The sequence below is a fragment of the Nerophis ophidion genome, linkage group LG04 (assembly GCF_033978795.1).
Source record: "Nerophis ophidion isolate RoL-2023_Sa linkage group LG04, RoL_Noph_v1.0, whole genome shotgun sequence".
Lineage (NCBI taxonomy): Eukaryota > Metazoa > Chordata > Actinopteri > Syngnathiformes > Syngnathidae > Nerophis > Nerophis ophidion.
In genome coordinates, this window is record NC_084614.1 from 51,712,152 (window position 1) to 51,740,114 (window position 27,963).

Sequence of the window (27,963 nt, forward strand, 5' to 3'; positions counted from 1 at the left end):
AGTCCCTTTCGGGGGGGCGGGGGGAGCTGGAGCCCATCTCAGCTGCATTCAGATGGAATGGGGGGTACACCATCTCATCGCAGGGCCAACACAGAGAGACAACATTAACACACTAGGCCACAATACCCAGCAATATGTTACGAGGAGAAAAGGTGAGGCCTTTAATCCCATGAACACCAGGCCTACCATCAAGCATGGTGCTGGTAGTATTATGCTCTGGGCCTGTTTTGTTGCCAATGGAACTGGTGCTTTACAGAGAGTAAACGGGACGATGAAAAAGGAGGATTACCTCCATATTCTTTAAGGCAATCTAAAATCATCAGTTGGGTTAGCTCTTGGGCGCAGGACAGTGACCCCAAACACATATCAATAGTGGTAAAGGAATGGCTAAATCAGGCTACAAAAAAGGTTTTAGAATGGCCTTCCCAAAGTCCTGACTCAAACCCCATTGAGAACATGTGGACAATGCTGAAGAAACAAGTCTATGTCAGAAAACTAACACATTTAGCTCAACTGCAACCATTTTTTTTAAGAGGAGTGGTCAATAGTTCAACCAAAAGCTTGCCAGAAGCTTGTGGATGGCTACCAAAAGCGCCTTATTGCAGTGAAACTTGCCAAGGGACTTGTAACCAAATATTAACATTGCTGTATGTATACATTTGACCGAGCAAATGTGGTCACATTTTCAGTAGACCCATAATAAATTCATAAAAGAACCAAACTTCAAGTATGTGCACAGATCGCTCTATCACAAAAAAATAAGAGTTGTAGAAATTATTGGAAACTCGAGACAGCCATGACCTTATGTTCTTTACAAGTGTATGTAAACTTTTGATTGCGACTGTATATTATGTGTATATATATAAATGTATATGCGTGTATATATGTAGATATATGTGTGTGTGTGTATGTATATGTATAACTGTATTTGTGTGGGTTTTGCTCGCAGGGTGTAGTGATGCATGTAGTGCAGCATGCTAGAGAAACATTGCCTGTAGAAATGCATGTAACCCCCCCTCCTTTAATTCCTGCCACTGACCAACCCAGCCTGGATAAAGGAAGCCGAGTGCATAATCCTTCTGAGGTCAGTACATATCCTCTCCCTCACCCAAATTCCAATTGTGCCTCTTAGTGGCCACACGCGGTAATTGGCATCTCGGGAAGCCAGGCTTAACCAGTAGGGGATCTTGGAGCTGCAGTGGTCCCTAGAGGTGGAGTCTGCAGGCCCACCAGAATGTGGACACGCCCTGGCTCTCCACCAACAACTTCCCCAGTGTCATGTGGGTAAACCCGGGGAGGGTGCATGACTACGGGAGTAAACCCGGAAAGAAAAATCTTTGGGCAGGATGTCTTGCAGTCCCCTGCAACTCCAATTAGCAGGTCGTCGTGATTACTCATGTCACTAGAAGAAGCTGGTTGGAACCGAGACGGTGAGTCTCAGAACTGCGCACCCCTACACTCACCCAAATCTACTCCTTGCGCAGGCCCATAGTGCCGTTCCCCCTTCAAAGCCCTGTGGCAATGGGGAAGCGCGGTGGGTGCAGGTCAGGGATGTGACTGGAAGCACCTAACCCAACCCTTACACACAGGCAGCATGGGAACGATGGTTGCTGAGATATGGGATATGTCTCCCCATGCGACTGAGCAGCCCCGCTCTGCTCACCCTGAAGAGAGAAAGGCCTAGAAAAAGAGGCCCAAAAATAGCGTTTTCCTCCTCAACCCGGACAGTTTACCGCGGCTGTCTGGTCATCCCTCTCTGGGGTCGAAACACAAGCAAAAAGAAGATAACCCTTACAATCGCAACATGGAATGTGCCAACCCCCTTGGACATATCCAAGGAATCCATCCGTCCCTGCGGGTGAACAGTGTTTGCCCATGAGCTGAGGAAATAAAACAAGGAGATAGCAGCACTCAGCGAAACCCACTTAAATGGCGAGCACTCTAACAGAAGTTGGAGCAGGTTTCACCTGCCAACAGGCATCAGCGAGAGACTAATGACCTGGCGGATTCCACTCACGAAAGGTCGACATGCAACTCTCAGCAGCGCATATGCACCATCTCTAGATGGTAGTGAGGACATCAAGGACAACTTCTACAGCACACTGGACTCTGTCAGCCAGTAGACACCACCGAGTGACAAACTTCTGCTAATGGGCGACTTCAATGCTAAGGGCTCTGGGAAGACGTACTTGGCAAACATGGCATCAGCAAGCTGAATGACAATGGTCTCAGGTTACTAACACTGCTCAGAGCACCAACTTGTCCTTACCAATACCATCTTCCAGGAAAAATCTAACTGAAGACCTCCTGGCAGCATCCAATTTCCAAACACTGGCATCTGATAGATTATACAAACCCCGTTTCCATATAAGTTGGGAAATTGTGTTAGATGTAAATATAAACAGAATACAATGATTTGAAAATCCTTTTCAAGCCATATTCAATTGAATGCACTACAAAGACAATATATTTGATGTTCAAACTTATAAACCAGGGGTAGGGAACCTATGGCTCTAGAGCCAGATGTGGCTCTTTTGATGACTGCATCTGGCTCTCAGATAAATCTTAGCTGATATTGCTTAACACAATAGGTAAGGAAAAATTTTGCTGGTAATGACAGTGTTAGAAACAACCTTCAAAATATAAAACATTCTCATGCATTTTAATCCATCCATCCATTTCCTACCGCACCTGTTCAAGAAGTCACATTATTGGTAAGAAGTAATTTATTTATTATTGGTTAGCGTCAGAATAAAAATGTTATTAAAAATAATAGGAGACTTATTGTACTCTAAAAATGTTGTTATCAATTAAGAATGCATGCATTTAGTTGTATTCGGTGTTTAAAAATATTATATGGCTCTCACGGAAATACATTTTAAAATATTTGGCTTTCATGGCTCTCTCAGCCAAAAAGGTTCCCGACCCCTGTTATAAACCATTTTTTTTTTTCGCAAATAATAATTAACTTAGAATTTCATGGCTGCAACATGTGCCAAAGTAGTTGGGAAAGGGCATGCTCACCACTTTGTTACATCACCTTTTCTTTTAACAACACTCAATAAACATTTGGGAACTGAGGAAACTAATTGTTGAAGCTTTGAAAGTGGAATTCTTTCCCATTCTTGTTTTATGTAGAGCCTCAGTCGTTCGGTGCAGATGAGGTTTTCCACTCTTTGAGAATGAGTCTTTTGGCCAAGACCGTCCCGAGAAGTGAAGTGAAGTGAATTATATTTCTACAGCGCTTTTTCTCTAGTGACTCAAAGCGCTTTACATAGTGAAACTCAATATCTAAGTTACATTCAAACCAGTGTGGGTGGCACTGGAAGCAGGTGGGTAAAGTGTCTTACCCAAGGACACAACGGCAGTGACTAGGTTGGCAGAAGCGGGAATCGAACCTGCAACCCTCAAGTTGCTGGCACGGCCACTCTACCAACCGAGCAAAACCGCCAAACAGTCCGGGGTCTTCGCTGTAGTATTTTACGCTTCATAATGCGCCACACATTTTCGATGGGAGATAGGTCTGGACTGCAGGCGGGCCAGGAAAGTCCCCGCACTCTTTTTTTACGAAGCCACGCTGTTGTCACACGTGCTGAATGTGGCTTGGCATTGTCTTGCTGAAATAAACAGGGGCGTCCAAGAAAAAGACGGCGCTTAGATGGCAGCATATGTTGTTCCAAATCCTGTATGTACCTTTCAGCATTAATGGTGCCTTCAGAGATGTGTAAGGTACCCATGCCTTGGGCACTAATGCACCCCCATACCATCACAGATGCTGGCTTTTGAACTTTGCGTCGATAACAGTCTAGATGGTTCACTTCCCCCTTTGGTCCGGATGACACGATGCCGAATATTTCCAAAAATAATTTGAAATGTGGACTCGTCAAACCACAGAACACTTTTCCACTTTGCATCAGTCCATCTTAGATGATCTCGGGCCCAGAGAAGCCGGCAGCGTTTCTGGATGTTGTTGATAAATGGCTTTCGCTTTGCATAGCAGAGCTTTAACTTGCACTTACAGATGTAGCGACAAACTGTATTCAGTGACAGTGGTTTAAAGTGTTCCTGAGCCCATGTGGTGACATCTTCTAGAGATTGATGTCGGTTTTTAATACAGTGCCGTCTGAGGGATCGAAGGTCACGGTCATTACGTGGAGTGATATCTCCAGATTCTCTGAACCTTTTGATGATATTATGGACCGTAGATGTTGAAATCCCTAAATTTCTTGCAATTGCACTTTGAGAAACGTTGTTCCTAAACTGTTTGACTATTTGCTCACACAGTTGTGGACAAAGGGGTGTACCTCGCCTCATCCTTTGTGAAAGACTGAGCATCTTTTGGGAAGCTGTTTTTATACCCAATCATGGCACCCACCTGTTCCCAATTAGCCTGCACACCTGTGGGATGTTCCAAAAAGTGTTTGATGCGCATTCCTCAATTTTATCAGTATTTATTGCCACCTTTCCCAACTTCTTTGTCACGTGTTGCTGGCATCAAATTCTAAAGTTAATGATTATTTGCAAAAAATAAATGTTTATCAGTTTGAACATCATATATGTTGTCCTTGTAATGCACTCATTTGAATATGGGTTGAAAATGGTTTGCAAATCATTGTATTCCATTTATATTTACGTCTAACACAATTTCCCAACTCATATGGAAATGGGGTTTGTAAAAAGAAATGTGATAAATCGTCTTGTGACAACATCAGAGGTGTCTCACTTATTTCAGTTGCAGGCATAATCCTGACATGGTTAATGTTTTCCTGTCTAGCTGTGCACATTTCAAAGAACATCTTGCCAGAAATCCAGTATGGATTCCGAAGGACCGTAGCACAATTGACATATTTCCTGCCAGGCAAATAGAGGAAAAAGCCAGAGAACACAAACAAGACCTGTACATGATTTTATCGATCTGTCGAAAGCATCCTCAGCCGGTTTGAAGTCCCATCCAAATTACTCACTATTCTTCAACAGTTTCATGATGGCATGCAAGCCAGGGTTTGAATTGGTTAACAACTGTCCTATCCCTGGGCTTCACGGTGGCAGAGGGGTTAGTGCGCCTACCTCACAATAGGAAGGTCCCGAGTAGTCAGAGTTCGGGATCTTTCTGTGTGGAGTTTACTTGTCCTCCCCGTGAATGCGTGGGTTCCCTCCAGGAACTCCTCCCACTTCCAAAGACATGCACCTGGGGATAGGTTGAGTGGCAACACTAAATTGGCCCTAGTGTGTGAATGTGAGTGTGAATGTTGTCTATCTGTGTTGGCCCTGCGATGAGGCGGGGACTTGACAAGGGTGTACCCCACCTTCCGCCCGATTGTAGCTGAGATAGGCACCAGCGCACCCCGTGACCCCAAATGGAAGAAGCGGTAGAAAATGGATGGATGGATGTCTTACCCCTTCGATGTCAAGATTGGAGTGAAACAAGGATGCGTCTTAGCCCTGGTTATTTTCAAGACAATCCTTATCGCTGTCATTATCATTTCCTATAAGCATCTGAAGAACACACGTCATGTAGATTGTGTTAACCACGGTTAGGCGTTTTTCAAACTATCTGTGTCTGAGAGACCCAACATCAGCAATGATTTAAAACAATTATATCAAAGTACTTTATTAGACATTTAATTCTCTGACTAAGCAATGTTTTTGTACATTGGTTCAAATGATCTTTTAAGTCTGACTGCCAAATACATTATTACATTTTCTTGGGGGAATAATTAGTTGGACACATACATTTAGATCAGATGGCATAAATAGACAAGATTACATTGTCAACATGTGTCGTCGAACACGTCTGAGCTGAGCTGAGCCAAAGATTGTTCTAGTGCAGCGAACATTAGTTTTAGTTTTACAGAGAAGTGTCATCTATAAATACATTAGTTACATTTCACAAAGCTTTTGAGATCTTCAAGGAACTTGATGTACTCTTGATGTTCAATAGCAGTGCTCAGTTCCATCAGTTCATCAGCAAATGTGTTGTCGACTCCCCGGTCAGCCAGAAAGTCCATCATGTGATCATAAAGGGCCTGAAAGCAGAAATATATTCAATAATATTGTTCATCTTTGTTACCTGACACGCAGTGCAACATTCGGCACAAATACACTTTTGTCACACAATGTGTTTGTGTTACTAAAAGTACCACTGTTTAGGTTGACATCCTCAATGCAGCTCGTGAAAAATGTGTAAATTTGAATGATATTCTGGTGTTTTGATACATTTTATATTCCTGTCTAACAGGACTAACACACCCTCTCGCGGGGGTGTGTGCGGTCAGAGAGGATCTTATGTATCGCGCATGTGCCAGTAAACGCGCAGGATACAACCCAGAAGCAGATGCCATTTAATAAAAAACAGCAACAATTGTAACGCATTTTGAAACGCATCAATGGTAGAAAGAAAAGAAACTGAGATTTAAGAATGTTGCTGAGGAAATTTATAATTCGGACTCCAGAACAAAATACAAATGAGATGAAAAATAATGAAGTAGGTATATCAAAAGGGAAATAAAAAAAACGCTTCATGCTGCATTTGTGCACTCCTAACTGATTAACTAAAAAAATACAACTGGCAAGATAGTGCAGAACAATAGCAAGCCTCATCTGGAACATTATTGGCTGGGACAAACTGTCTTTTCCTTTGGATTTGAAACTATTTTCACCAATCCACAGAGCCTTTTGAATGAACTCCGAGACATTCAAAAGTTTTGTTTCCATGATTCTCTGTCCGGAAATCCCTTCGAAAAAACTCACGCCAGTCTTTCTTTGCTCTACTTGGTGGTAGATAGCGAGTGTTTGGAAATGTTACGGCCCCATTTCCTTGTTGTTGTGCGACTTGGGTGACGTTCAACTGCCTTGTGGATCTTTGGAAGTTTCTAACCTGTGTAGTTTTTGTCTCTATGAATTCATGTTTGTGCATGTGTCTTAGATGTTCCTCTATTAGCATACAAGTTCCCTTGTCTATTGTATATGTTTGATATATACGTGTTGTGCATTCCAGTAGTATCATATCAATGTTCTTTACCTTGTTAGCCATGCAACAAATCCTTTCTACAAGCTAAATTCTACCTCCAATAATATTTCTGGTTACACAGAGCGTATAATAATACAAAGGTAAGTGACGTACAACACACGCGGCACTTCCTTTTCAAAATAAAATGAAAATAAAATAGATCGTAGTTTACAAATACTTATATCCAGGTACTTTTGAATGTTTTTTTTTAACACAATCCATAAATGAAATATGAATTTAGCTAATTATAACATATGAAACTATATATAACATATGAAAATATACCTAGTATTATGAAATATGAATTTTCTTGAACTTGTGTATTTATAGTTTACCCCCCTACATATGCAACATTCCAAAAAGGTGTTAGTACCCTAGAACACAGTGGAATAGGACATAAGCTTGTCAACAAAAACCTGAAGGGGTTTGTTCTGTATTCATAGTAAATCAGAAACTGCACATTTTGGAGGCAAAATTCAAATTCCAGAGCAAATTGTCAGGTGAATGAGGTATTTATGTACATAACAAGATAATAAACTCACATCATTTAGAGAATCTTTGGTAAGTGTGTAGCTGTTTTCTTTCCAATCTTCTTCACCATCTGGCTGGAAGCTAACTTCAAAGACTCCAAAGATGTCACTATCTTCTCCTTCGCCGTGACCCATCTAGAACAACAGATAAAATTGACTTTGTTGGCTTTTCAATCAAATGTTTGTCATAACAATGTAATAAATGGACTAAGTATGCAGTAAAACAAGAACATTGCATCAGGAATGCGATCAGGGAAAGACAAATTAACCTTCAAAATATGATTGTGAAGAAAGTCCTACCCGAAAAAAGAAATTCAAAAGATTTTAAAAACCTCAAGTTTCCCTGTCATTTGCACATGCCTCATACATAGATCATACATGGTGTACATAAATATAAATCAAAACATGAACAAACTAAACAAACAGAATAACATAAAAAGTACTTTATATGCTGTAAAAATATTTTTAAAAGAAGTACATTGTATGCAATAAAATGTAAGTAAAAAGTAAGTTAAATGCCATAAAATATATAATATGTACCGTGTATGCTGTAAAACAACACTAAATAGCAGTAGAAAGTTGTAGTTAGTCTGTTGGATCCGGACCTTGAAAATGAATAGCCTATTTGAATTTAGCATTCTCTACTTCTATTGTATTTACATTTCCACATAGTCAAGTAAGCTGATATGACCACAATCGCCCCCTGGTGTACAAGAGGCACATTGTGTATGGCCAACAGTCACATCAGAGATCCATCCATTTCCTACCCGCATGACCCTCTCGGGGTCGCGGGTGTATCGCACCTATCCCAGTTGCACTCAGGCGGAAGGTGGGATACACCCTGGACTAGTCACCACCTCATTCACACACTAGGTTCCTAATTGTTTTCTGTGCAACTAAAGTGTTTCATTTAGTAGCACTGGTGCTCCTAGTGAAAAAAGCTAAGCGTACAGCCCTGATGTCATGCTCGCTGCAGCTTGCCTCTTTTGTCAGCAACATTGAGGGACAGAAGTTGAGAGTCTCTAAACACTAGTACATTTTATAACACCAGAAGAAGATGTTTGATTGAGATCATAAAAACTAGGACTTCATATGTAGCTGTGATAATAGAATAAACTGAATAATTTGACAAATCAGACTAATTTAGTGCATAGAAATGTACTGATTGTGAAAAGTGACACAATGTCAGACAAGGCAGCAGAAATCTTCAATGATTATTTTCAAACTAGTAAAAAGAACATTTATATCATGTGTTGCCATTTATGTCAGTAGAAATGTTCGCATTTCAGCCTACAATAATTCAACCACTAACTACAGAAAAGATATGGCAACAAATTGTATATGATTGTATGTTTTATACATATGCACACAAGTACAACTGCTCACTGCTCCCCTCACCTCCCAGGGGGTGATCAAGGGTGATGGGTCAAATGCAGAGAAAAATTTCGCCACACCTCGTGTGTGTGTGATAATCATTGGTACTTTAACTTTAACTATTGTAGTCCAAGAACAATTATAAAATAGCTACAAAAAAATCGTTAGTTACTCACTCGTCACTCATTACTCGGGTAGTTTTTTTGTAGAATATCTGTTACATTGAACAAGAGAGCACAGTCTACCAAGTCAAATGTATTGTGTGCTAAACATACTTGGCCAATAAAGCTGATTTTGATTGTTGTTTTGACTGGCTTGTTAATGAAGAGACAGTTTACACATATTTAAATTGTTTCCTGTCGAGTCATGTTCATAAATAAAAGTTCCACTCTATGTATGCATGTATCTATAAAAAAGTTTATGTAAGTACAGTACCTCGTCTTGCAGAAACTGGCAGTCAATCGTCAGTGTGTGTTTAGCAGCCTGTTTTGCGACTTCAACAACAAAGTTGGGTGTTGACAAAATTTCCAACTGTGAAGATAATCAGGGTACATTTAATTCAAAGTTACTACATAAATTACCACATATTAAAAGGTATGAACTATGTTACCTCTTCCCCTGACTTCTGCTGTGCTTGATCCGCCTCTTCTGCAAAGTTGGGAAGTATGCTGTTGTTGACGTTAAAGGTTACAGTAATTCTGAAAAACAAAAAGAACAAATACATTCACATGATTGGGACTTCCAGCTGATCAAGTTCGGTGCAAGATGTACTTAGAAGGGGCTCTGTGAAAATGTGATCGTTTTTTATATTTTATTGGCACATTCGCTAACTCCAGCCATCAACTCCACCATACTTTTTACTGGCCTGTTGTGTGCAGCCTTTTCTGTGGATTGCGCCTGTTGGCCAGACATTGCGAAACTGAGGAATTACGTTCTCCTAACATTTTAAACATTCAAGCAAATTTCAATAGAAGTACGGCAACCAACATTTTACCAGTAGATTTATCTTTGCACTAAAGTTCTCCGACCAGGCCATGTAGTATCTGTTCTCTGCTCTCGCGTCGCTGAATACAGACAGTGTCTCAGGTGTGCATAAGCATGTGTGCCCCGTCATCCCTTTTGATTATTTTGGTCCCTTGCTTCTTAATTTCCATAGCCTCCTTAATCCATCTTGTCTATTTGTTTCTCATGAAATGACTTGTCCTTGTGTTTAGAGCCGGTGCAACAAATTGTGGTTTGAAATTGTGTTGTTTGTAATTATTGTGGCTTTTCAATGGTGCTGTAATTGAAAGTTATGATGTTGCAATGTTGCAAGGAGGAGACAGTCAGAGAAATACTCTGCTGATCCACTCTTTATTGTCTTTTTTTCCCCACATTAAAATCGTTAAGAGAGCCGTTAAGGAACTGAATCGTAAAACAGAATCGAAAGTGAAGTCGGAACCGGAAAAATCGTAACAATTCCCACCCTTAATATTTCGGTTTGCAAAATTGACCTTTTTTTTTTAAATTCGACCTAATTGTGTTTCATCTAACTCATTACCAATTTAATACTTCTAACAAAATAAAACAAAATAAGCTGACAAAACTAAAATTGATTAGAGAATGTTGCAACTTTACGGGGTACAAGATTACAGAAAAACAGATCAAGTGACAAAGGGGAGAGGGACGGCGTGACGCAGTGGGAGAGTGGCCGTGCGCAACCCGAGGGTCACTGGTTCAAATCCCACCTAGTACCAACCTCGTCACGTCCGTTGTGTCCTGAGCAAGACACTTCACCCTTGCTCCTGATGGGTGCTGGTTGGTGCCTTGCATGGCAGCTCCCTCCATCAGTGTGTGAATGTGTGTGTGAATGGGTAAATGTGGAAGTAGTGTCAAAGCGCTTTGAGTACCTTGAAGGTAGAAAAGCGCTATACAAGTACAACCCATTTATCATTTATTTATGATTTATGTAAGGGAAAACATTAAAAGTGAACAAATTACCCTCCCAGTAGATCATGTTGAGTGTGTTGGAATTAAAATCACATTTTCCTCAGAAATGTACTTCAAGGTAATTGTAGTATACCGACCACCCACAGCTAAAGACATTTTTCTCAATTCATTTTTAGACATCCTCAAACAGCACAGTATGAAAGAATTGAACTCCATGGGGGACGTTAATCTGGACTGGTTAAAATAAGTCGCGTAGAAAGAAACTTAAGGATATTATAAACGGCTTCTACATGACACAAATGATAAGCAGCCCTACTAGAATTACATTGGGTACAAAAATCAAACAGATCATCTATAAATAGACGGCGTGGCGCAGTGGGAGAGTGGCCGTGCGCAACCCGAGGGTCCCTGGTTCAAATCCCACCTAGTACCAACCTCGTCACGTCCGTTGTGTCCTGAGCAAGACACTTCACCCTTGCTCCTGATGGGTGCTGGTTGGCGCCTTGCATGGCAGCTCCCTCCATCAGTGTGTGAATGTGTGTGTGAATGGGTAAATGTGGAAGTCATGTCAAAGTGCTTTGAGTACCTTGAAGGTAGAAAAGCGCTATACAAGTACAACCCATTTACATTTTACACTAACACAAAACCCAGAAAGAAAAGTGCTAAAATAAAAATACCTCGGATTAATGAAACAATTTAGATTCTAATAAAAAATCGGGACTCAGCTCTCAAAAGAGCGATTAAAACAGGTCTAAATACGGATCGTATGATTTTTTTTTTAAAAAGTTTTGAGGAACAAAGTTACAATGCTTATGCGGAAGTCTAGGGCTGACTTTCACTTAGAATTAATATCAATGGCGGTAATATCACAAAAAGTCTGGACATAAATAATAATTTTAATGAACATTTCATCCAGTTTGTACAAGCCCTAAATAAAAAGTCCCTTAAAATCAATGCAAAGAATTGCCATATATTCAGGATGGACTAAGTTTAGAATTAACAAATGAAACAAAGGTCAACAAAATCCTCCCTGCATTATCAAACTCACGATCTCGAGAGATGTACGGTCGGTACACTTGCTTCCTAAAAACGTATAAAGATAGTCTTAATGCTCCTATAACAACATTGATAAATAAATCAATAACAGAAAAAACTTTCCCTACCACGTTGAAAGCTGTTACTATCATCCCAATCCATAAAGAGGGAAATAAACAAGACATCAACAAGTACAGACCAATTAGCCCTCTCCCTGTTACATCAAAAGGAATAGAAAAATTTAAATTAAAAAATGGCTTTGGAGCAATCAAAACTGCTCACACGGTCATTAAGGTGGGCATTGTGTTGACATCAACTTAATGTGTATTATATTTATCCATGAGAGCATTTTTGTTGTTAATTGTGAGGTGTGTGTTAAAATCATGGTAGTTTTTAGAAATGATGACAGATGTGAACAAGAGCATGTATTGTCTTTGTGTGATAATGTAAATAAGGTGTGGTTGTATTGGATATTAAGTATGTGTCAATGAAAGGGCAAATTATGACTTTTCTTAATTTGATTACATGCTATATTATGATAATTTATTGATTAATTATGAACTATTTATATATATACACTATTAATTATGATTGATTAGTGTCATAATTTTATTGCATGATTTTTGTATTCCTTTAATTTAGGTAGCCAGGGAGTACAGATGGAAAGTAGCTATTTAGATAGAATCTGGTACAGAACATGTCTGGTTTTTAACTTACTGTTTCTGTACATTGTCCTATCATATAAGGACTAAATTAAATAAACTCCTTAGTGAATTATTGAGGCCACAATAATTCACTATGTGTTGTAAAATATCAAATTACTTCTGCAAAAGCAAACATTGACCCCAAACATGACCTGTCCTCTGCCTCTGCTCTTGCTGCGCTTGACTATCAGCTGCCTTTTCTTGGATGTTTCTGAAAGTGCTACTACAACTACCACTACTGCTACTACTACTACTACAACAACTAACACTGTCCCGTTTTCAGGGACAGAGGGGGGAGGAGGTTAGTTTGGAATGTGTCAAGTTTGAGCGCGTCGAGGTTTTTATTTAATTAATAAATGGTTGGTAATTAATGGTTGGTGGAAACAACCCCAACCTCAAAGGTTGGGGTTGGTTTCCCCAAAAAGATTAGGTTAAAAACAGCAAACATTAAAAAATAAAAACTCATTAAGCCTTGGTCGAAAAGGCTCACAGACTAGAAAATAGGTTCATCCTCAGTCCCAAGGTAATGTTGAAAAGGATGAACCAGAACATCAAAACAAATTGGCTAAAATCTGTGCACAGACCAAATTGAATTTTATTGACATGTTGCCATTAGTGTTAATGATCATTTGAATGTCCCTGAATACAACTGTTTTTGCGCTTTTGAATTTTTCACCCTGTGAGCTGCATACAGATTGGCCCTTTCCAGGACATAAGTGTCAACGGAAGGAGGAATCAGCGTGAGACCAAAAAGGTAATTATAAAATAAAAAAGATGCAGAATCTGTGTCAGTTCCTCTGTGCAGATTCGAGGATGACAGGCCGCCACTCCAGATTCCCTTCCACCCACTGAGAGGGTCAGGGTCAAAGTCGGATCCCAGACCTGTTCCCGAGACCTGACTGGGAGGAACCTCAGAAGAGAAAACACCTTGCCAGCGATGACGAGAACAACTAAGGTTGCCAGCCACGATGTGTCCATCGGACCTCCAGCAGCTGTGGAAAGAGGTGTCGGGAGTACCAAACAACGAGGAGGCCTTGAAGCAAGCAGAGGACCTGGACTTGAACACCAACAGCTCCAACTCCCTCTCATCCTTCCCCATAACGGCCAGCACGCACATGCCACTGCACAGTCTGTCCAATGGACAGAGACACACCCCAAAGAGAGACAGAGCCGGACTGTTGGAGTGGATCTCCTTCTCCACCGGGGCAGTCAAGGGCCCAACGAGGTGTCGGCAGGCCACCAGCCTGAGGCACCACCGAGGAATCTACACAAGCACTAATCGAGCATGGACTCATACGAAATTCAGTTTTTGTTCAAAACACATAATCATATTGGTAACTACATTCATTGCAAATGCTGGAGAGAGAATTCTGCAACAACCATACAGTCATATGTCTATTTTCATTTTTAAACAGATTATTTTTGATTGATCATTAATGTGAAATACATCTGAAAAGGCAAATTATATATATATATATATATATATATATATATATATATATATATATATATATTCATCTAATTATGTTCAATGATGCTCATGATCAAAATATTCTGTTACTCCATTTTACTGAATCTAAGGGGAGGCCACTAATTGTTTTCTGCGAGATGGTTTTACTGCAGGCTGATAACAGTGATCACTCAGTGAGGGTCATAGAGGAATTTTCACCTCGCATAACAACATTGGGGTTTTCGCCTTTATCTGTGGTAGAGATTTTAGGTCAGTGGCCTAGGTCAGAAATCTGTATGGTCCAGGGTTGTAGAACCCAGGAAGGGGGGTATGTAGTGGAATTTCTGACCTTTTGTAACATATTTTGTGTCTGTCGAAGTCCAAGAGAAAAGCCTGTCAAAAAGCCTTAAGAGGTCTGCTCTTTTCTTTTTTTCCTAATCAAAACTATTGAGGGATCATATGTAGGTGAAAGTTGAACTTGTGGTCGGGCTAACCATTCTACAAAATGTTTTGATTGTATATTCTGACTAAGGGATGCAAGGTTGTTGCGGAGCAAGCAGGTCCAAAACAACGGGACCGTGACACATAAGGGAAACATAAAAGTCCAGTAGACAAATATTATGGATGATTCGCATGATTTTGATCATCCATGTCTCTCCGGAGGACATTGTCTGTCTGCATGGGCAATTCAATCCAACTCTGTACTTTTGATTATGGGTAGATAAAACTTTTGTACTAAATCCACTTTGTTTGCTGTTTAAGCTTCGGACCATCCACCACAATTCCTATACGACCAATTTCTGCTCAAGCTCTCAATGGATCTGTCCGGATAGAGCATGTACATGTACACACATTGGTACATGTAAATGTGTGTACAAACCCCATTTAGACCGATTTTTTTATTTCATTTTATTTTATTTTAATCTTCTATTTTTTTCTCCCATTCCCCCCACTTGTTTACCTGTATCTCACATTTTTTGTAAGGGGCGCTGGAAGCCGGCAGAACCGTCAGCGATCCTGTTCTGTCTCCCTGTAATGTTTGTCTGATCTTGAATGGGATCGTGCTGAAAATTTAAATTTTCTTGAAGGAATAAATAAAGTACTATCTAATCTAATCTATAAAGAAATAATATGCTAACAGCCCCAAGATAGATGTGATAATGCTCTAAATAAATAAGCAAATAACACACTGAAGACGGCAGTAGTCCAGAAAAGCACATATATAATATTCATAATTTCCTTACTTTTCTGTAGCAACGTTTTTGGTGAGTTGTACTTCTGTTCCATCCATAGTCAGCTGCCAACCTCCAGACATCTTCGGTAAGTTTTCGCCTTTCTGGATCTTTTTCTCCTCTTTGATTTCATCAAATAGAAACTCTCCAAATGCTTTATCACCTGTTATTACAAAAATGTTTGATTTTCCAATTCATTATATGCATACATGTGAAAGACAAGATTCCATACAAATCAGTAGGCTGTAAGCCAGTCTCTTTTCCCCGGACATGTCCTCTTTTGCGGGGGTCACGGGCGGGTTTTTCAAAATGCTTCTAATGTCCGGCATTTTGAATTAGGGTTGCATGTATTTTCAATGTAGGTCCAAGGTTAAGTTACCGGATGTGTGTGTATATATATATATATATATATATATATATTAGGGCTGGGCAACAATTAAAAATTTTAATCGAAGTTAATCGCAATATTTCGCCGATTAATCGCGATTAACTGCATTGTATACACAAGGCCCAATAATGAATTCAAAAGTAGTGTGTAGTGCACCTTTATTGGAATATTCTCCCACATGAACAAAAGCGCCAAAACATTTGTTGTGCAAACACAATTTAAATCAGTCCTTGTTAAACAGTAGCAGTTAAATAGCATATTTTATGAAAATCAACTCAAAAAATGTAAATACAAACATTTAAGCTTATTGCCACTGCCAGAGTATTTAAGTTATCCTGTTTGTTATGGAAAATAAATATAATCTACATACAAATCTCTGAGCCACAATCATAACATCTGAACAGGCAATTTCTGAGGTTACAGCAGAAACATTTTTTGATCAGGGATCTTATGTTTAAAAAAACCTATAATTATAGGTAGTGGGTTGTTTTAGGGAATTTTTGATCAAATTATCCGTAGTAGCAATATTAATAATGTTGTGTTTATTCTGCGTAGTGCATTTAAAATAATTATGACCATATCTAGGAATTGATATGATGGGTATTTTCCGATTGTTTGCTTGGTGCTTTGATAAACTGAACGCATATACATGGTACTATAATGTGATGTTATGAGCCAGGGGAAAAAATAACTACCCTACCCAGCATGCAACAGAAGTGACGAGCATGCGCGGTAGCCCGGTATAGGTTGTGTCGCCATGACGGCATCTTGTATGTTGTGATATGCACGCTCTGAAAGCAAACGTTAAGAACTCAGCCAACACTCCTCGTCTGCATTATTCATAAATAGACAGACAACACATATACTCCGCTGCTTCACAGGTCGCTGGATGTAGCCGGCAAAGTATTCCCATGCTAGCTAGCCGGTCTAGCAATCACGCGTTATTCAGTCCAAAACGGCCCGATCCATCCACATTCAGAATTGTCTGGCGGTCGTAAGTGATCCCGGAGTGACCACGCTGTAAGCCAGCCATGAAATTTGCAGAATTGTCCGGTATTTTTGCCAAATGTTCCATCTTTACCAAGAGCACCTCGACGCCGAAGCCCATTCGGGCGGCGCCATCTTGTTAAGAAAAGGCGTTAACAAAATAAAAGCATGTAAATAACATACGCAAATGTGCGATAAAATAATTGTCGGTGTTAATAGATTGACGAGTTAACTCGTAATTAACACATTAATTTGCCCACCCCTAATATAAATATATCAGGGGTCGGCAACCTTTACCACTCAAAGAGCCATTTTGACCCCTTTCACAAAATAAAGAAGATAATGGGAGCCGCAACCATTTTCGCTAACATCTGCTGATTGTCACCCAGATAACAATAATAAGGGCGTGCTATGAAGCCATTGCCTTTGACGCCTTCTACAACATGTAAAAACAGCTTGCCAGCCTAGTAACATCTTGTACGGGGCTTCCGCTGATACACGTACACGACTGCAAGGCATATAGTCAACAGCCATACAGGTTACACTGAAGGTTGTGATATAGACAACTTTAACACTCTTACTAATATGCGCCACACTGTGAACCCACACCAAACAAGAATGACAAACACATTTCGGGAGAACATCCTCACAGTTATAACATAAACGCAACATAACAATTACCCCGAATCCCATGCATCCATGACTCTTCCAGGCTATATTATACACCCCACTAGCACCAAACCCCCCCCCCTCTGCGTCTGTTGAGGTGGGCGGGGTTGGGGGTGTATAATATAGCCTGGATGTGTGATGGATGCATGGGATTCTGGGTAATTCTTATGTTGCGTTTATGTTGTGTTACTGTGAGGATTTTCTCCCGAAATGTGTTTGTCATTCTTGTTTGGTGTGGGTTCACAGTGTGGCGCGTATTAGTAAGAGTGTTAAAGTTGTTTATATCCCAACCTTAAGTGTTGACTATATGCCTTGCAATCTCGTACGTGTGACGATAGAAGCAGCGAGATGCATGCGCCCAGCCGGCACGCAGATAGCATGGTGTAAAGGCGGGCGAAAACATGTTGTAGAGGACATTGAAAGTAAAGCCATTACGGCACGCCCTCAATATTGTAATCCGAGTGAAAATCGGAGAATGTTAACTTCGGGTCAGAGGCACCAAAATCCGGAAACCCCCCGAAACAAATCGGGGGGTGGGCGATTATGCAGCTGAGCCACATCAGACTGGCCAAAGAGCCATATTGTAGCGGCTGGCTAAGGGGTGTTAGCCAATGGCTTTGGCTGGGGGGGGGGACTTCCGGGGAAGTAAGGGAAGTGACGCTATTGACAGGAAGTGTTGGTTCGAGTTTTGCCGGGAAAAGGAAATAGACTTCTTGGTAAACACTGAGTGTAAAGTCAACATTTTTAACTCCAATAAATGAGTTATTTTAGTATTTGTGAGTCCATGGAAACTTAACTTTTATCTCCCGCTGGATCCGCATCGTTCGAGGATGGAGACAGGCTAGCTGTTAGCTTCAAGCTAACCAGCACCCTAGCAGACTCTTCCACCTCAAAAACATACTTTGCAGGTCAAAAAACGGGGCAGTTGTTTGCCTTTTGAAGTGTTAATGTGCAAGGAGTGTTCAAAAGGAGCCTTTTGAACAAGTGGCTGACAAGTTAGCATCGCTGACAGTGACGTCATCACCGTCATTGTTTACCGAAGCTGTGTGTTATGATAAATGCGATAGATTTATCAGATTTATTTTTTTATTATCTATAGCAGGGGTGTCAAAAGTGTGCCAAAGAGGCCATTTGCGGCCCACAGCTAATGTTTTAAAGGCCCACGGCACATTCTAAAAATACTATTAAAATAAACTAAAAATAACAAAAGTGAAATGAAAAAGCTTCAAGGTGAAATGTAATTTAGAAAAAGTTGCAATGTTGACTAAAAAAACAAAGCTGTTTTTTTTTCTTTCAAACTGTAGTTGCTCAAAACATAATATTGAATAAAAATCAATGTTATTATGAATTACTGACCTATCCAAGGTTCCCATTACTTCACATCCACTAAGAAATATATTTTTGGTGGAAGATCGTGCATATTTTGTGTTTGCCATTAAAAACATAGTTTTGTTAGACAAAAAAGGGCGGAAAACAAACAAAAAACAACATAAAAAAATAAAACATTTTGAAATGAGGTTTAGATGTGAAGTTGATGTAGACTCCAGAGATTTAAGCGTAAGATATAAAATGTATGTATGCCCTGGCACACCATTATCATCATTTCATGACCGAAGCAAAACACTTTTTACACTTTTATACTGAAATAAATACACCTACAACTTATTAAATAAAAAGATAGAAAAAACTACCAGCAGCGGTAAAGTTTAGATCCATGAAGGAAAGAAGAAAGTGAATGAATGTTTATAACTGAATACATTTACATACAGTATGTATACACATTTTCTTTTCTTATTATTTTTTTTTTTTTATGAAATAAGTAACGTTTATGACAACCTTTTTCCAAAACACAATATAGAATGTGGGATACAACAGAATAATGAATACGTTTAACATTTGTTTTTAAAAACGCTTACAAAAAAGTGGGACCCCATTTTTATGACTTGATGGAGTCCCTGGGACCCCATTTTAAAAATCCCTAGCGCCAACACAGGAGGAAAAAAAAGCTTTATTTAAATAAATATATTATTTATAAAGCAAGTTAGAGTATCATTGGCATATTTTCACCTACTCCAGGCCTTGGCACGCATATATGTGTCCTCTTTTTGGGATTTCGAATATGGTCAGCCTAATTAACAGGGAACTGCAAATGTTGGGTAATTTTGCTTAACACTCACAATCATTATGAAAGAAATAATGGAAGTATTTTAATGCATTCTAACATTCTAGATAAACGTAAACCATGTATTTCATAATGATTGTGAACGACAGGGAAAATTCCAAAACAAGTGCAGTTCCCCTTTGAGCTACGTACATAAAATATTGAGACATAAACTACTAATTAAAAGTCAAAATAAGAATTAGCCAGTGAATAATCCTACAATGTACGATTATACCGCATTTTTCAAGGTGAATGCAAACAAGCTAGATTAGTGCAAACATAATCTTACCTTCACTGAAAACTTTCAAATAACAGGGTTTTACTTGAATTTACGTTACCATTACTCCAGTAAATACAAGTTTTCAAACTATTCATGATAACTTCTTAAGGGAAATAAAAACATAAAATGTACCCTCTGTGTGCAGTCCACCGCAGCCACACGACATCGAAGGATTCAACACTTTGGAAGTAAAAAGTTTTGGTGCTCTGGTGCCGCTCATCATCCAGAGAGACCGTGTGAAGGGTCGGGCAGTGGCTGAGTTTGGTAAGCCAAGTATCGGGCAGCTCAGCGGCAGAACCCGAACTGTGCCTGTGGAAGCGATTGGATAGCGAAAAGCAGCCGCAGCTACACGAATAACCGACTTATACATGATAATGTAAAATACTAAAATGAGTTAAACGGCAAAGAAAAAATCCAAAATAAGAGTCCCGCTGTTCTTGCTGGGAGTGAAGGCCGATAAATGATACACGTGTGAACGAGGAAGGGCACGTTGACCTGTCGTGAATACAATTTATGCTCCGGAAGTAGTAGGTCAAGGAACGGAAGTAGAACAATGTGCGCTGTAAAATGCTGTCACGCCAAATTTCTTCCCCCCGGAAGAAATTTGGCGTGACAGCACCTCTAATGCCTGAAGGACCCCAATGATGGCGCGATAATACCAAGATACATGACTCTTAAGGGTTACAGCTGCAAAATTAGCGAAGCAAAAATAGCTTGAAAGATTAGCATGCTGGAATGCTAATATTTTTTTCCTCACCGTTATTTTTCACCGATGACAATCAGCCAATTATAATTTTTTTAAAACAGGCAGCTGTGTAGGTTGCTTCAAGGAGATTGGGGGGCTGATAGGTTGACATTGAAAACAATATATATCACTTTAATTCGATCTGTTATCGACTACGGATGCATTATTTATCGATCTGCTTCAAAAACTCTACTTGAGAAAATAGACCGGATCCAGTCGCAGGCGTTAAGATTATGTTGTGGAGCTACTAAATCTACTCCAGTGGCAGCATTACAAGTAGAAATGAATGAAAAACCTTTGGACATGAGGAGAGATAAACTCTCAGCAGTTTATTGGGCAAACTTAAAAGGATCCAAGCAAGGACATCCAACACGTCAAGTGCTAATAAATTGCCAAGAAAAAGGGAAGAAAAAAATGAATAGTTTTGGGTGGATAATAGGAGATATATGTAAAAAAACACAAATTGACAATATTAAAGTGAGCCCTACAGTACCAATTCCTGCAATACCACCGTGGATGTATGAAAACCCAAAGGTAGACATGCAGTTACTGAAGAATAGACATTTAAATAGTTACCAAATAGAACAACGGATTGAGGAAATGTTTTTTGATAATATTATGATATACACAGATGCATCAAAAACTATAAATAGTAAAGTGGGAGCTGCTGCAGTTATCCCACAGAGAAATATAGTGTTGAATAAAAGAATTAGTGATAAACTATCTGTTTTTACGGGGGAATTGGTAGCAATTTATATGGCAGTTAACTGGATAGAGGAAAACAAAGCTAGGAAAGTAGTCGTGTGCTCGGACTCCAGCAGTGCATTGACGAGCATAAAAAACATAACATCAGAAACAAGACTAGATATAGTTTATGAAATAGTTCAGGCAATCTACAGAATAAATAAAGCGGGAGGTGTGGTAACATTTCTCTGGGTTCCTGCTCATGTAGGAGTTGAGGGAAATGAGTTAGCTGATAGGTACGCAAAACAAGCTACCACTAAAACAGAAGTAAACATGGAGATTAAGCACAGTAAAGAAGAAGTGAAGAGCATAATTAAGATAGAACACAATAAAAAGTGGCAGGATAATTGGAATAAGGAAACAAAAGGTAGAGAGTTTTACAAAGTCCAGAGGAAAGTAGGTGTAATGAGAGGAGGGGGTAGAAATAGGAAAGAAGATGACATTATTACTAGAATGAGATTAGGCCATACATATCTAAATAGTTCACTAAAATTGATAGGCAAACATACTACAGGGCTGTGTGATTTTTGCCACCAGATAGAAAATGTTGACCATGTCTTAATACAATGTAGGAAATATAATAGAGAAAGAGAAATACTGGAAAATAAGTTAGCAAAAGAGAATATTATGTTAGAAGTGGGAGGTATATTAGGATTGCATTCAGAAAACATAGGATATAAAGCAATATACACATATTTAAAAAACACTGGGTTAAGTAAAAGAATATAGAGTAGGGATCCACCTCGGTCCACACTCCATTACAGTAGGTGGCGGTAATGCACACCAGAAGGTTGCTTGCCAACCGCCATAAAAACAAAAGAAGAAGAAGAAGAAGAAGAAGCTGCTTCAAGGTCCTTTCACCCTCATTGGGGTCCTTCAAGCATCAGAGGGGCTGTCACGCCAAATTTCATGCCCCTAAAGCTGACCAACACGCCGGACTGTAGTCAGCTGGAGGCGTGTCTTAGTGAAATTAAACAATGGATGTCCGCTAATTTTTTGTAACTTAACGCCCAAAAAACGGAAATGCTGATTATCGGTCCTGCTAGACACCGACCTCTATTTAATAATACAACTGTAACATTTGACAACCAAATAATTAAACAAGGTGACTCGGTAAAATATCTGGGTATTATCTTCGACCCAACTCTCTTCTTTGAGTCACACATTAAAAGCGTTACTAAAACGGCCTTCTTTCATCTCCGTAATATCGCTAAAATTAGCTCCATTCGGTCCACTAAGGACGCTGAGATCATTATCGATGCGTTTGTTACGTCTCGTCTCGATTACTGTAAAGTATTATTTTCGGGTCTCCCCATGTCTAGCATCAAAAGATTACAGTTGGTACAAAATGCGGCTGCTAGACTTTTGACAAGAACAAGAAAGTTTGATCATATTACGCCTATACTGGCTCACCTGCACTGGCTTCCTGTGCACTTAAGATGTGACTTTAAGGCTTTACTACTTACGTATAAAATATATCTTGCCGATTGTATTGTACCATATGTCCCAGCAAGAAATCTGCGTTCAAAAGACTCTGGCTTATTAGTGATTCCTAAAGCCCCAAAAAAGTCTGCGGGCTATAGAGCGTTTTCTGTTCGGGCTCCAATACTCTGGAATGCCCTCCCGGTAACAGTTCGTGATGCCACCTCCGTAGAAGCATTTAAGTCTCACCTTAAAACTCATTTGTATGCTCTAGCCTTTAAATAGACATCCTTTTTAGACCAGTTGATCTGCCGCTTCTTTTCTTTTTCTCCTCTGTCCCCCCCTCCCTTGTGGAGGGGGTCCGGTCCGATGACCATGAATGAGTACTGGCTGTCCAGAGTCGAGACCCAGGATGGACCACTCGCCTGTGTATCGGTTGGGGACATCTCTACGCTGCTGATCCGGCTCCGCTTTTGATGGTTTCCTGTGGACGGGACTCTCGCTGCTGTCTTGCATCCGCTTTGAACTGAACTCTCGCGGCTGTGTTGGAGCCACTATCGATTGAACTTTCACAGTATCATGTTAGACCCGCTCGACATCCATTGCTTTCGGTCCCCTAGAGGGGGAGGGGGGGGGGGCACATTTGAGGTCCTCTCCAAGGTTTCTAATAGTCATCATTGTCACTGGCGTCCCACTGGATGTGAGTTTTCCTTGCCCTTATGTGGGTTCTTCCGAGGATGTCGTAGTCGTAGTGGTTCGTACAGTCCTTTGAGACATTTGTGATTTAGGGCTATATAAATAAACATTGATTGATTAAATATAATTACTGTAATGTACATTTATTTTTTGACATTTGTTGTGATGTACTAAATATCATTACTGTAATGTACATTTATTTGTGATGTATTAAGGATCATTACGGCATTGTACATTCATTAATGACAATTGTGGTGATGTATTGCACATTAGTGTAATATACATCTATTTTTGGGCAATTCTTGTGATATAAAACATAACTGCAATGAACATTTATTTTTGACATTATGTTGTGATGAATTAAGCATCACTCTAATGTATACGTATTTTTGACAAACTATGTTGTGAACTAATAAACAACACTAATGTAGTACATAATGATTTTGACATATGTTGTGATTTATTAAACATTGCTGTAAATGCTGTGATGTATTAAACATCATTACTGTAATGTGTATTTATTTTTGAAATTCGTTGTGATGTATTAAACACCATTACAGTAAATGTTGTGATGGTAAACATTAAAGTAATATAAAACAATTTCACATTTTTGGGGATGTATTAAATGTTGTAATGTGATAAACATAATTTCTGTGGTGTACATTTGTTTTTTTTACATATGTTGCAATGTATTAAACATTACTGTAAATGTTTTGGTGTATGAAACTACGGTATTGTACATTTATTTTTAAATTTTGACATGCTGTAATGTATTACACATTTTCATTATCAAAGACTATAAAAATGGGACCCATTACCTCCCTGCTTGGCACTCAGCATCAAGGGTTGGAATTGGGGGTTAAATCACCAAAATGATTCCCGGGCGTGGCCACCGCTGCTGCCCACTGCTCCCCTCATCCACGTGGGGGTGATCAAGGGTGATGGGTCAAATGCAGAGAATAATTTCGCCACACCTGGTGTGTGTGTGTGACAGTCATTGGCACTTTAACTTAAATTACTGTCAATAACATTTACGTCATTGTAAATGTACTTTACTGTAAATGTTGTCATGTATTAAATATCATTACTGTAATGTATATTTATTTTTGACATGTGGTAACGTGTATCGAATTGAATTATTTCCTTTCATTTTGACATGTTGGCTCTGCAACAGATGTTCTCAGTAACTGTCCAAAGTACAATTAGTTGGATTTGTAAAAAAAAAAACAAATTCATATGCAACACTTTAATTAAAGACAAGTCAATCATATTTGGTTTTCATAAGTATGAAAAAAGGTGGTTACATACTGTACTGCACAATCCTGAGTCGTGTACAAAAGATGCAAATATGCATCTTCCATAATCTGTGATTTATAGTTTACAAAGTGCGAAAGACCTGAGTAGTCAAATCATTACTGTTAGTCGACATGCATTGCATACATGTGTTGTTCATAAACAGTAAATGCAGACTATCAAAACGTAGATAATGCGTGCATGTTTCTCACTGTATAGAAAAGTGTAAACTGATATAGATTATTATAACACAATAGATAATTAGAAAAGGATCATGTCTGCTTGACATGCAGTACTCGTAAAAGTTATGATATTGGAATAGATTCGACATTTCAGGATGAAGTTAATAAAACCTTTACAGATGACCTTGATTTGACCATCACTAAATGTTGAATGTTTCACTACAACATTAATATTGACAAAGGTGTATGATCAACACGTTAGTTATCATTTAAACATTCTCCTCATCATAGTTCACAACAATTATTCAATACAACCACCCCAGCTGTCAAACAGGAAGTTGTCAGAGGGAAGGGGTCACTGAAATTAGAGCGTAATCAGCAGAGAAGAGTGACAGAAATACATTCTTTATGATTTTATGTAAAAAAAAAAAATAAGTAGTGAAACTTGGAACAAAAGTCGAAAGATGTATGAAATTTAACGTCATCCTGGTATGTCAACTAAAACCTAATACAATACCATCAATTTTAATGAGTTTGTGAACATCCATGGTCTTACAAAACCTTTGAATCAATTCAATGCTTTGAAATAATCCACATTATTTGGAAACTTGGAAACTTTTTGTCAAAAGTAATTTTAAGATTGATGGCAAAAAATTAAAATATTTGTCTTCAGTCAGACGACAAACAATGCAATAACTGCTAAGTATTATTATTTAGCAAGATGAAATTTGAATCGGTAGAAGATAGCATGTCATCAACGTTACTGTGACAGCTAAAAGCGGGAGGTAGTTTAATCTATTACTATCATATCTCATTGACATGCAGATACCTGTTTGTGGAGACATACTAAAATCCTAGGTGCTCAGCTTTTGCTGGGATGCAGTTTCCGGCCAAAGTACTGTGGGGCTGCATGCAGCAGCCAATCAGCATCGACAAGACACAAGTCCCTCATGTAGCAGCGTGAGGTGTGCAGCAGTTCATTGAACACCACATTTGCTGGTTTAGCCTGAAAAAGGACAGAAGAAGGGTGGATGGCTACTGGTTGGTGAGTGTCCAGTGCTAAATAACTGCCATCGGGCTGAAGCTCTGCAGCGTTGATGAACATCCCATGAGCAATGCACTGTCGGATCTTTCCAGTGTCGGCACCGCATGACTCCAACTTTAAATTCAGCTGAAGAACAAGAAAATAACAGATTACAGCGGCTGTGACAGAAACATGTACACTGTAATAATAGAATGCTGACTTTCCTATTGTAATTGGAAAGTCAAATCCAAAATAAGTAGACAAACATTAAATAATAATAAAATATAAAATTGACTCAGTATCTTGCTAACAAAAAATGCACTTAAAAATTAACATCTTGAAGTGCAGTTTTTTTCGACAGTTGTAAAAACTGAGTTGGATGTTTTGTTTATCTTTTTTTGTTGCCATCACTTTTCAACAAATTGGGAATACTGATACTAGCCTTGCGATGAGGTGGCGACTTGTCCAGGGTGTACCCCGCCTTCCGCCCGATTGTAGCTGAGATAGGCGCCAGCGCCCCCCGCGACCCCGAAAGGGAATAAGCGGTAGAAAATGGATGGATGGATGGATACTAGCCCATCCGTGTTGATGGGCTCATCTTGGTCACTCAGACGACAAAATATTCTCGGGACATTTAGCTTTAAAGTCATCTTTTTCCCTCCAATTTTTGTTACCTTGCGGTGCTTCTCACTGGTGAGGCCCAGCTTGTGTGTGTGTGTGTGTGTGTGTGTGTGTGTGTGGAGTGTGTAAGACGGATAATGGTTGCTGACAAACACATGGTGGGCAAACAAGAGTATTCTAGCAAATAGTTACATGGAAATTCTGCAAATCACCTGTGGAAATGCATCCAACATGTCTTTATAAAAAGTTATTATAGAGTTGCCAAGATAGTCCATCATAAAGTAAAAATAATGGTAAATGGGTCAGCCAGCCAGCCATTTCCTATCGCTTATTCCCTTTGGGATCACGGGGGGTGCTGGTGCCTATCTCAGCTACAATCGGGTGGAAGGCGGTGTACACCCTGGACAAGTCGCTACCTCATCACAGGGCCAACAAAAATAGACAGACAACATTCACACTCACATTCACACACTATGGCCAATTTAGTGTGTTTTGTGGCTCCCATTGCTTTCTTTATTTTGTGAAACAGGTCAAAATGGCTCTTTGAGTGGTAAAGGTTGCTGACCCCTGATCTAGAACAAAGATTGGCATTTTGGCTCATTTACACCAAATCAAACCCACTTTGAGCTACAAAGCCAATTTGAGATCTAAATGAAAGGCAACTTTATTTACCGTATTTTTCGGAGTATAAGTCGTTCTGGAGTATAAGTCGCACCTGCCGAAAATGCATAATAAAGAAGGAAAAAAACATAAATAAGTCGCACTGGAGTATAAGCCGCATTTTGGGGAGAAATGTATTTGATAAAACCCAACACCAAGAATAGACATTTGAAAGGCAATTTGAAATAAATAAAGAATAGTAAACAATTATTTGATATTTTACGGTAATGTGTCAATAATTTCACACATAAGTCGCACCCCCGGCAAAACTATGAAAAAAACTGCGACTTATATATAAAATATGGTATACGTTTTCCCATAACGTGACTTAAATGGTAGACCGGCCGTTCAGAAACAGTTTCTGCCATCCCAGTCACTGCCGTTGTGTCCTTGAACAAAACACTTCACCCACCTTGCTAGTGCCACTCACACTGGGGAATAAAAGTGAATTAATATTTGGTGGTGGTCATAGTCGCAAATTGGCAGCCACATTTATGTCTAGCCTCAGTCCAGCTGTATCTTATTATGTAATTTACCACCATAAATGCAGGAATGTGGACTGAATGAATGATGGATTCTCAGTGTCCCTAGAAAAAAAGCGCTATATAAATCTAATCATTATTATTATTGTCAGGTTTCTGACTTGTTTTGTTTTTGTAACTGCTTTCTTTGTAGTTCCTTCCATGATTCCCAGAGTGACAAGACACACATGTTGCCACCTAGCAATTTATGCATGTTTCTTGAAGTCTAGCTGTAGAAATTGTTTTATTCTGATCCATTGTGAGGCCACTAAGGATATAACGATATTGAAATGTCATATAATGGTTA

General features: G+C 39.4%; 2 protein-coding genes across 4 annotated transcripts in view; both read right to left on the reverse strand.

Moving 5' to 3' along the window:
* Window positions 1-5,595: 5,595 nt before the first annotated feature.
* Window positions 5,596-20,281, reverse strand: c1qbp (complement component 1, q subcomponent binding protein). Its single transcript, XM_061898265.1, has 6 exons — window positions 19,881-20,281; window positions 15,276-15,426; window positions 9,524-9,611; window positions 9,349-9,444; window positions 7,552-7,674; window positions 5,596-6,026 (listed from the first exon to the last, which is right to left on the reverse strand). Exons 1-6 carry the CDS (start codon window positions 20,116-20,118, stop codon window positions 5,877-5,879), a joined length of 846 nt encoding a protein of 281 aa, XP_061754249.1. The 5' UTR covers window positions 20,119-20,281; the 3' UTR covers window positions 5,596-5,876.
* Window positions 20,282-24,586: 4,305 nt separating this feature from the next.
* The window catches only part of dhx33 (DEAH (Asp-Glu-Ala-His) box polypeptide 33), a 31,377-nt gene continuing 28,000 nt past the window's right edge, over window positions 24,587-27,963 (reverse strand). Inside the window, exons 12-13 of one of the 3 annotated variants that reach the window (XM_061898267.1) lie at window positions 27,148-27,190; window positions 25,690-26,001 (exon numbers count right to left, since the gene is read on the reverse strand). In XM_061898267.1, coding sequence (XP_061754251.1) covers window positions 25,832-26,001; window positions 27,148-27,190 — 213 coding nt within the window. In that variant the 3' untranslated portion in view covers window positions 25,690-25,831. Of the gene's footprint in view, window positions 26,002-26,854; window positions 27,048-27,147; window positions 27,191-27,963 lie in introns of those variants that run through there. The other 2 variants (XM_061898268.1, XM_061898266.1) reach the window with 2 other exon arrangements.

Excerpts from the sequence above, each read along its gene's own strand:
- c1qbp (XM_061898265.1), bottom strand. The coding sequence starts at position 20,118 with ATGTATAAGTCGGTTATTCGTGTAGCTGCGGCTGCTTTTCGCTATCCA. Across the intron at positions 15,427-19,880 it reads CGGTGGACTGCACACAGAGG|GTGATAAAGCATTTGGAGAG; the intron begins GTACATTTTATG and ends TTGTAATAACAG. Across the intron at positions 7,675-9,348 it reads GCCAGTTTCTGCAAGACGAG|ATGGGTCACGGCGAAGGAGA; the intron begins GTACTGTACTTA and ends CTGTTGTTCTAG.